Source organism: Phaenicophaeus curvirostris, chromosome 4 (assembly GCF_032191515.1).
Source record: "Phaenicophaeus curvirostris isolate KB17595 chromosome 4, BPBGC_Pcur_1.0, whole genome shotgun sequence".
NCBI lineage: Eukaryota > Metazoa > Chordata > Aves > Cuculiformes > Cuculidae > Phaenicophaeus > Phaenicophaeus curvirostris.
The window spans coordinates 59,802,168-59,813,248 of NC_091395.1; the positions used below are offsets into that span (position 1 = coordinate 59,802,168).

General features: G+C 36.7%; 1 protein-coding gene across 1 annotated transcript in view; it reads left to right on the forward strand.

Moving 5' to 3' along the window:
• Positions 1-9,497, forward strand: part of ADGRA3 (adhesion G protein-coupled receptor A3) — a 52,070-nt gene extending 42,573 nt beyond the window's left edge. Inside the window, exons 15-19 of the mRNA XM_069856200.1 lie at positions 2,341-2,465; positions 2,996-3,119; positions 4,599-4,744; positions 7,496-7,591; positions 7,756-9,497. Of these exons, the coding sequence (XP_069712301.1) occupies positions 2,341-2,465; positions 2,996-3,119; positions 4,599-4,744; positions 7,496-7,591; positions 7,756-8,998 (1,734 nt within the window). The 3' untranslated portion in view covers positions 8,999-9,497. The remainder of the gene's footprint in view (positions 1-2,340; positions 2,466-2,995; positions 3,120-4,598; positions 4,745-7,495; positions 7,592-7,755) is intronic.
• The last annotated feature ends 1,584 nt before the right edge of the window (positions 9,498-11,081 follow it).

Sequence of the window (11,081 nt, forward strand, 5' to 3'; positions counted from 1 at the left end):
GTTGGATCAAGGCCTTTGCTAGCTAGGCAAGACATACTGAGTTTTCTTGGGTGTTTTAGAAGATCATTGCAAATCCTGTGGTTCTGTATCTCTTGTTCTTTAAATTCACTCCAATGCCTGTGTGGTATCTTGTTACCTGTCACCAATCTGGAAGCAGAAACTCGAATTCTCCTACAGTGTCTGTTCTCCGATACTCACTAGCTGTGTGTGACAATACATTTGCTTAGGCTTTTAACAGTTGTGAGTTCCTAGGGGTCTCCAGCTGGATGTCAACCAGGCCACAGATAGCATTGAAATCAAATGACACTGACAGCCTGAGGGATAATACCTTCTGATCTTTCCCAAAGTGTGTTCTCCAGGTGCCAAGGAAAACTAAATACATAAAAATCAAACTGATGATCTGATTAAATAAGCTCAAAATGAGGTTAGTGAGTTAGTTAGGAATAGCAAATTTATATTCTGATGAAAGAACAATTGAAGGAGTGGTGAAGAGGCTGCTGACTCTTAATTTAATTGTAAGCCTCAATTCAAGAACTCTTCTCCTGTCCATGAAATCAAATTACCCATCTTAACCTTAAAAACACTGTGATTTTTTTCTCAAAACAAACTGAAGCTTCCTCCTAATGTTCTACTCTTCTTTGTGAATGTCAGGTTTATTCTCCTTTCCCCTAGCACACTTTTGAACTTTGCCAGCTCTAGAGGTTTGAATGACTCAATTATAGGTGAGGTAGGTTTCTGCATCCTGTCTATTTTGAAAAATTATTTTTAATAGATTTTTTTCCCACTGATCTTAGTTAAGTGAATTTGGTTTATTTTGTGCTGGAAGAGACAGAAGGGGTTTTTTTTCAGTGTTTATTAGCATTGTGGAAATGGAACCATAGCAACTTATAACTGCACCCAAACAGAATTATTTCTTCTCACTTTTCTTGCTAGTAAATAAAAATGCTTCTCCTTAGATGTTGTTTGAAGTACTGCTATGCTTTAACAGTCCAGGTTTCCATTTCATGCTTATTCCTTGATTAATATTTTGATGGGCAGGTTCAGAAAACTTGAACAGCGATAAAGAGCTGTTGAGCTCTATTTGAGTTATGAACTGTATTCCAGTCAAGCAGTAATCATAGAATAACATTCTGGTGGGTGTCATTTGGGTGTCAACATGTCGGTGTCATTTGGTCCAGTTACCTACTCAAAGGTTGACCAGCCTCAAAGTCAGATGATGTTCTTCAGGTCATGTTCAGTCAAACTTGGAGTATTTCCAAACTCTTATTACGCAATCTGTCTGGGCAGTATGTGACTGCATTCATCAGATTTTTTTTCCTGTACCTAATTAGAATTTCCATATTGCTGATCATGTCCAGCATCTCTCATCATTTCATGGTTTAGCTTTAAGAAGGGTTTAACTTGGTCTTCTTTATGCTGTCCAAGTAGATAGTTGAATATAATGATGAGATCTCCCATCTTTTGTTTTTTTCTTCAAGGTGAACAACCCCATCTTTTTTATCCTCAGTCACTGTGTGCTTCAGCCTGCTTGTCATCCCAGTGATACATTAGACTTGCTCCATCCAGTTTGTCAATGCCTTTCTTGTACTGGGGAGCATCAAATGGTTCTGCAGAGGTAGTCTCACAGTGCTGTACAAGTGGAATGATTAACTGACCCACTTGCTGTGGTTCTGCTAGTTAGTAAAGTGAAATGTGGCCTTGGGCTGCAGGCTAAACTGCTGACTTGTGGTTGGCTTTTGTCTACTAGTACTCTCAAATGGTTCTTTTGGCTTTCTACTCAGTCCAGTTTCCAGCCTGTGTTGTTGCACGCATAGGGTTATGCCATCCTAGATGCAGATGTTTTCACATTTTCCTTTGCTAAAATTTATGATATTTTGTTAGCCTGTTTGGCTCACCAGTATCCCTCTAAGTATCCTCCAATCAGTTTCCCCACTCTATAGCATCATCTGCAAACTTGCTGAGGGCACTTTCTGTAACATTCTTCAGTTTGTTGCAAATGATCATAATCATAACTGAAACACTCAGTTCTATATGCTATGCGTGTAAGTATTTTAAAAAGAGGAAAATGGTGTGTGACTATGAGCTGCTAACTTCCGTGTATATTCAAGTGTATATGATGTGTAAGTGTTTTATAAGATGTGTGACTGCATTTATAGAGATCAGCTAGAATAGCAGGTAATCTTGGAAGAAAGCCAGGAACACCAAGTAATAAATAACTGGAGGGTCAGGAGAAGGGGTTTTGTCTAGAAGGTTCCTGTTACTACTTCATTGTTTACTCTGCTCTCACTAAAAGAAGAGGAAGAGAAGGTGGACTAATGTTAATTTTGGTTTTGTTGTCAGGACTTGACAGGAGCCGAATTATATACACAGCCAGCTGATCTTTTGCATCCAGTAATTTATGCTACTGCCATGGTTTTGCTAATGTGCCTCTTGATGATTATAGTCAGTTATGTATACCATCACAGGTAAGAATCAAAGAAGACTAAAAAAATTAGTTTTATAGTGCTTAAGAGTTGTTTTCTTTTTTGATAGGAACACAATATAATAATCTTCATTTGGTTTTTGTTGAATTTTTTGTTGATGCAAACTAACAGTTAAGCTAGTAGCTATTTCATCTTAAGTATGACAATTTAGCTCTCATAACTGTGTATCTCTTCAGTTCTTCACTTTTGTTTCATGATGAAAGAAGATACCACTCAAGATTGATGGCAGAATTTAACAAACTGTTCAGCCTTTCACATTGCTGTTCATAATGAAAGCTTGAAGCCTTCAATTTTTTAATCAAGCCCCAAATATTTGTATAAAGCCAGTTAATAGCAGGGTGTTTTAATTTCTTGTGATGAAGACCAGAGATTATATTTGATTACAAAGGACATGGTAGTCAAACAATCATTAACAGTAATTCTGTCTCATTTATCATAAATGTATCTCCTACTTTCTAAAAGACAATAAATGCAGCTGTGTTTTATGTTGTCTAATTTTTTTCTTTTAACAGTGTTATCAGGATCAGTGTAAAAAGCTGGCATATGCTAGTTAACCTGAGCTTTCATATTTTCCTGACATGTGTGATGTTTATTGGAGGCGTAACTCAGACCAGGAATGCCAGCATTTGTCAAGCAGTAAGTAAACATGCAAACACTTGAAAAAATCAGTTACTAGTTTCATAGTCTTATATACATGTACACCCACCTTGCCTCCTATGGAATAGTAGTAGTGTACAGGCATTTTCATAAAAATGTAGAATTTAGGCCCCCCCCCCCCCGAATTATTATTTTTTAAGATATTTCTGGATATCTTGTTAAGGATATTTCTTGATGATAAAGATACCGCTTTTCATCCAGCTATGAAGTTAAAACTAATTCATTACTTGAAAATTGGAAAATTATTTCAGAAGTGCAACAGAAATTTTTTTTGCCCAAAGTGCTATGACAAAAAAGGTTTTTACCTGTTAGTTTTATTTTTGAGACTTGCTTATAAAACTGTTTTGTAGGCCTGTATGTACCCTTTAAAGTCCATGTGGAAACGATTTCCACAGCTATTAAAGTATTTATTTCCGTTTGCTCAGTGTAACCTACAGGGAGGGAGAGAGAAGTTTTTCAAGTCAAAGACCAATGCTTTCTCAAAATAAACATAATTATTTTATTAAGGCTTCTCTTTTATAATGATTTGTTCTTTTAAGATTTGGCCATTTTAATTAATTTGCAGTGTTTCAGTATTTTAACAGTTGCCACTTTGGAACGATACCAGTAACTTTTTTAACGTTTTTCTTTTTTTCCATCTAGTGATTTCTAAAAGTTTCCAATTCCTCACCATAATGTTCTGTAATGCTTTTTGTTTGAATTTACTGTAGTTATTAGGTTGATGATTCATAGTGTTGCATAAGTCCCTGATCTTTCTCCTACAAATATAAAGAAAATAGTAGTCTGCGCATGCATATGTGTGCACACTTAATATGTGTATATGTGGAGATATAGAAAGGGTTAACAGTAATTAACATTACTAATGCTATTAGTATTTAACAGTTAGTGTCCAATCAATCTGTGAGCATGACTTTGCTTTAATGTTTGGGCTCATTAAATATTTAAAGCATAATAGTTTCTTTTTTTTTTTTTGCATTATGTTAGAATCTTTGAGTTTGTTAGCCATCTGTATTTTGCTGCCTGCTACATAGTTACCACAGTATTATTAGCTTATTTTGATTTGAATAACGTGTAGTACAAAATATTTTAAAGTTGTTTTCCACAAAATAAAGTTTCTACAGGGCATGATTGATAAGTAACATTAACAATGTCAGCCAGCAGAATTCTTGCCACTATAAGTTTTCCTTCCACTAGAAGCAACTGCAGCTATGTAGCCTTTCCAGACTCAACTGATATGAAGATGGGTTTGTATAACAAATTTTGCTTTTTATTGAAAACCACAGTGACTTGGCATTTAGAACAGTCATAGTAAAATAAGGGGTTTTTTTCTTCTCTTTGAACTGTGCTTTTGAAAGTTCTGGGCTTTATACGCGTTGCATGTTAAAAGATCAATTTTTTTTTTTAACTTGGTAGAAAGGGAATGTTTGGGGATTCATTTTTATTTTTATTTTTTTTAAGGTTGGAATAATTCTGCATTATTCTACTCTTGCGACAGTATTGTGGCTGGGAGTGACATCTCGTAATATTTACAAGCAAGTAACCAAAAAAGCAAAGAGATGTCAAGATCCTGATGAGCCACCTCCTCCACCCAGACCAATGCTGAGGTGAGCCTGTTCGTGTCTGCAGGTCATTATTTTCTAGGATTTTCCAGGTTACTACACTCATATTTTGACAAGAGTGTGTAACAGGTCACTACTGGTTTTTCACAAGTGCCTTTCATAGATGACTTTCTTTCCAGGTCTGCAAAGTCTCTTCCAGATAGTTTTGTTCGTCAGCATTAAGTGAAGGAGGATCAGTCTTAGCATGCTACTGTTTTGACGCTATGTTCCTGATTTGTAAATAAAGAAATTGGTAGCATTTCAGCATCACCACTAGGAGTTTGATTAGGACTTTAGATAATAACAGTTCACTTTAGTTTATCATGGAAGAAAGAACATGGAGAATTATTATCACACAATTACCAAACACTGCAATTTCAGCAAAGTTTAGTATGTTTTCAAAAGATAATTTGAAAAATAGGTATCAGTCATTATCTAATGAAAATAGTGTTCTTAGTGAATTATTCTGCTTAGAATTTTTATTTCTGAAATCCCTGAAATGGAACAAACTAATCATCTGTGAAATTCACCTTATGTGAAATATTTTGGTAGGATACATTAACATCCTTTGTTCATACAGCTTATTGAGCACCTGGATATTAATTAAAAACTGCTAAGCTGAAATTCTCCACAAGGTGGCAGGAGTTGATTAACTTTGATTAGTTATAGACAACTATTTAGAAAACTTTTTTAAAGCACAGACTGCAGAAAATCAGAAATGGTTTTCTGAATATAAACTGAAATTTGCAGTACTGTATAAAAGCATATAGAAATATTTAATTGATGAATTGGAAGGTAGAAGGTGAATATGCCACTGAAGCACTGTTTTTGCTCTCCTTGACATTTTAAGAAAAAGTAAATTTGTATTCACTGTAGGCTATCGTGCCCATCACCCACTGCGGGCCTTCCAGCAGGGTGCTTAGTAAACTTTTAAACATCTGTTGTGATTTTATTTTTTTTTTTTTGCATCTTTTACTATTTGTCATGGAGTTTTGCCTTGGAAAGTGTTACAGTAAAATTACCAGCTCACAGGCTCAGTTCTGCATAGGCATAGGCACGTACATACCACTTCACATCTGGGCATCTCATCTGCAACAGTGGCAGTAACTGTGGAAACAAGTATCAGAACAGAGCAAACAAGCTTTGTGGTTTTCAGATTTCAGTAGTTTCCAGCTGCTTGCAGATCAGGGATTTTCTCAGTCCACTATGTAATGTTTTTGCATGGAACAGTCATAGAAGGATTTCCTTCCTGCCCCTGCCATTCACTTGTCTCTTAAATTTGTGTTCAGAACAAAACTGCCAATACGAGGTACCCTTTCACATAGGGCAAAGGGCTTCTTGCTTGTTTGGAACCTGTCATCTATGGTTATTGGGCCCCCTGTCTCCATGCTGTTTCTGACTTTATTCTGTTTTGTGTTCTTTGGGTCTAAAGAAGTCCACCTTGCAGGTGATGGTAGATGTGATGTTTACACTGATCTCAATTTATGTAGGTATTTTCTGAGGATGGACTTCATACCTTGTAAGCTTCCTTTCCTTGTAGCATAGATCAGCTTTGGTTTTTATTTTGAGAAATTCATTGCATGTAAGTCAATTTTGTTGGTGATGATATTCATTCAGTGTTTAAGAGACTTTTTCACAGATCATGATCAAGGTGGAAAAACACTCTGAAGTGGGGATAGTGTTTTGCACAAAGACACTGTAGACAGCAGAGAAGAGATTTGCTGTGGTTTACTCTAGCCATGTTGAGAAGGTGTTGCAACACTTGGCGCTTGTTTTTAATTCCTTGACTGTCAAAAACTTTATGCCCAGTACATTGCATTGCCATGGCAGGCAAAAGGGTGTAAAAATAACTGAGGTCCTCTGCTGCCAGTCGCAAAAAGGAAATGGATTTTTTCATGCAGAGACCCACTCAAGGGAGACATCAGTGACTTCTGGTGAATAACACAAGATGCAGAGGAAAGGTCCAGGACCATCGAAATAGATGTCTCTTGTTGACAAAACAGACTACTTATCTGTATATCACAGTAGTAGTTTTTACTGTGTTTTGATCTGAATTTTGACTGGATTAACATGAGATGCAGGACAATATGTTGTTAATTTGGATGATAGTGGCAGATCAATAATTACTGACTAATGAATTCAATGTGAATTCACAGAGATCGGAATGAAAAGCTAGAGACTCTAACAACATATGCCCTCATCCTTGTGAAACCATACAGTTTTTAACACCACCACAGGGAAGAAAGAGGTTTATACTATGAAATTACAGAGTACATTAAAAATAAACATATAAAACCAACCCCCTCAGCCCCTTCATACAAAGGAAAAAAACCCTAAGCAACAAGAATTCTTGTGGCTTATATTCTGAACATAGCATCCATGATATTAGGCAAGTTCATCTCTAGAACGAGAGACATAGCACTGTTTTCATTCCAGGTTTCCATAGTCTCGTCCAGCTGTTTACAACTTTCTGACTGCCAGCTTTTGCTTCTTCCTTCTAGTTGTATATGTCTTTGTTCAGTGCCTGTGAAGGTGGTAAGCAGCTATGAGAGAGAGAGGTGGTTTGCGATAGGAGGACAAAATTATAGTGAGGAAACCTTAGGAAAAAAAGTGTTATTGGCAAAGCCCAAAGCTGATTCACCCTGTTTTTCTTAAAGAACTTGTGTATTTCAGAATCCTGGAAAGCCCTCCTTCAGGGTGACTGAAAAAGGTCCATTGCCATCAAGCAGCCACTAATATACTGGCTTTACTTTTCAGGTTCTACCTTATTGGTGGAGGGATCCCTATCATAGTTTGTGGAATAACAGCAGCAGCAAACATCCGAAATTACGGCAGCAGACCTAATGCTCCTTAGTAAGTACCGTGCCACCGGGAGCTCTGTCATAAGATTTCATTGATTTACTTTCTAAGTACTCATTGCAATCATTTCAAAGTATGAAACTGATTATGAACTGAATAACCACAAGTGACTTGTGAGAAGATGTTATTTTTAATTCTTTGATTTCTTTCTTTTCCAGTTGCTGGATGACTTGGGAACCTAGCTTAGGAGCGTTTTATGGACCAGCTAGCTTTATAATTTTCATAAACTGTATGTATTTTCTCAGCATATTCATACAGCTAAAACGTCACCCTGAACGTAAATATGAACTTAAGGAACCCATTGAGGAGCAGCAGCGTCTGGCCGCCAATGAACACGGGGAACTGGCACATCAGGATTCATTGTCGTTGTCGTTAGTATCCACATCTGCTTTGGAGAATGAGCACAGCTTTCAAGCACAGCTGCTGGGAGTGGGCCTTACTTTGCTTTTGTATGTTGCGCTGTGGATCTTTGGAGCTCTGTCAGTTTCCCTGTATTATCCCATGGATGTGATCTTCAGCTGTTTTTTTGGGGCAACATGTTTGAGCCTCGGTGCCTTTCTTCTGGTTCACCATTGCATTAACAGGGAAGATGTCAAGCATGCTTGGATAATGACTTGCTGTCCTGGAAGGAGTACATATTCAGTGCAAGTAAATGTTCAACCTTCCAGTTCCAGTGGAACAAATGGGGAGACCCCTAAGTGCACCAACAGTAGCGCAGAATCTTCATGTACAAATAAAAGTGCATCAAGCCTAAAAAATTCTTCTCAAGGTTGTAAACTAACTAACTTACAAGCTGCAGCAGCTCAGTGCCACCCTACTTCTCTGCCGTTGAACACAGGTCCGCAGCTTGATAACAGTCTCACTGAGCATTCAGTGGATAATGATATCAAAATGCATGTAGCTCCCTTAGAGGTGCAGTTTCGGACGAACGGACATCCAAGTCGTCATCATAAGAATAGAAGCAAGGGACATCGTGCTAGCAGGCTTGCAGTATTGAGGGAATATGCATATGACGTTCCCACAAGTGTGGAAGGAAGTGTGCAAAATGGCTTACCTAAAAGCCGACAAAGCAACAGCGAAGGGCATTCAAGGAGCCGAAGAGCCTATTTGGCATACAGAGAGCGTCAGTATAACCAGTCCCAACAAGACAGCAGTGATGCTTGCAGTACGCTTCCAAAAAGTAGCAGAAATACTGAAAAAACAATAACTACCAACAACAAAAAGGATATTCTAAGGAAACCAATAGCGGTTGAACTTGAAAACCAACAGAAATCTTATGGCTTAAATTTAGCCATTCAGAATGGATCACTTAAAAGCAGTGGACAGGATGGACCCTTGCTCACTGCAGACAGTACTGGTAATATTAGAACTGGGTTGTGGAAACACGAAACTACCGTGTAGCATTATAATTCATTGGGAGACGAATCCATATGAACTGTGATTATACATTCCTTAAAGCTATTAACATTTTTAAAGGCGGTTTACAAACTCTAGGTACTTTATGCAGGGAGAGAACAAAGATAATCTACCGAGCTAAGATTGTATGTGTTGTTATCCTTGCTGTTCTTACACGGATGAACGTTTGGTATTTTGTGAAATTTTTTTGAAGCATCAATCTTGAGAGATGCAAAGCATAACTTTTACATTTTTATATTTTACCTGTAACTCTGCAGATGTGTCCACAACACATTTCAAATTTGTATTTAAATGTATAATAAATAGTATTTTCCCCAGCAGCCTGATGTTGCACTTATTTGTTGGCTTTTTTTAAAGATTATTGCACTGAGTTTCATCTTAATTTTACTGCTTTAGTATCTGAAACTTATGAGTTTGGTGTCTGAAATAGACAGTGCTCAATTGCATAAGGCTTAGAATTTGTTTGAAATGAAGAAGCTAAATTTTAAAGATAATTTTAGTATACAGGCAATTTGTTTGCTGCAAAATCATTGTCTTGTGCATGTTCCAGAAGTTTCTTGTATTTTTAGGTGGCTGGGACACAGTTTTAGATTCCTTGGTAATACTTTTGGATAGTGCTCTATTTTGCCCTCATAATTATTGGAGATGGGGATTTTTTCATTTTTTAATCATCTGTAATTGAGAAGATTTTGAATGTTCACAGGCAGTAGGGGCTAATTTGCTAAGTTCATCAGTACATACCAATGAAAATTCCTTCAGTTGTAATAGTGTGGAAGATTAATAGCACAGGTGTTTTGAGAGGTGGTAAAGGGATATCTGTTCAGCATTTGATTAGAAGGAAGAGTCAGGGTCTTTGGGTTCAGTGTCACTGTACCAGTTGACTTTGAGAGAGCATTTTGAGTTGCAAGTTCACTTTTACTCACCTGTATGTGGCTATTAGCAGAATAACCTTTTCCAGTACTATACAGCACCTGTGCTTAAAAGAATAGTTTCAGTAACAGAGCTATATGAAGATTGCCAGTTTTAAAATGTAAATTCTTGCAGTAGAAAGATAAACCATGCAATCTTTTAAAATAATGTAAATCCTGAATAATGAAAGTTTCATATAAATGTTTAATAATAAAAGTTGTAGTTAAATTAAACTCAAATTTAAATATAACTGCAGTGTAATTACAAAAATTAGTGTCCAGGTCAAAATACTTTGTGAAGTGCAATCTATAGCATAGATTGAGCTAATGAACAACTTAACTATAGAAAGCTATATTCATAATTGACAGTGTTAACAGGATCATATCTTGTGTCATCCTGCTGCTGTGATGCATTTAAGATAGTTGCAGAGTAATGCCTGGGGTTATACCCATTTCCAGTACTGATACCTGTTCTACTAAAACCATGTGTATTAAATAGCAAAAAATGATTTCTATAATCTATTACTGATATCACCACTCAACTTCTAAGAAACAACTAGAATTGGATTCTGTATATGCTTGACTACTTTGTTACCTAATTTGGACTTTTCACTAACACCCACCAGTGAGTGACATCTACCTGTCTGAATACAGAAACAAGTCTGTTCTAATGTTCTCAGTGCTCAAATGTTGTGTTAAATTATTTATAAGGTGAGGACTCATTTGTACACGTTTAATATTGCTTGCCTGTTTTACTGCACCCTATACTAATTGCTCTGAACTAATCTTGGTTTCATTGTGTAAACCTCTTCAGTAGGATAGGGTTGTTAGAATTTGGGTTCTCTTTTTGCTTCTTGTGAATAGCTGCTTTTTAAGAATTCTTAGAGCAACGTTTTGACATGGGTATGACTCAGTTTTGATTGCTATTCTATTTTACTAGCTTCAAGAGAGGTAGCTTTTAGCTTGTAACCAAGCTTACAGCTACCATATGGATAAGCACTTGCAAAAATTAATTTACAGGTATTACTAAAGGAAAGAATTTAAACTCTGTGTCCAAATATATGTAATGCATTTTAAGTTATAAGTGCCAGAAAAGCTGTTTGTGGGTTCTTTGGTGTAGGGAGTGTTCCTTTTGGTTGCAGAAATGTATTTTGGACCTG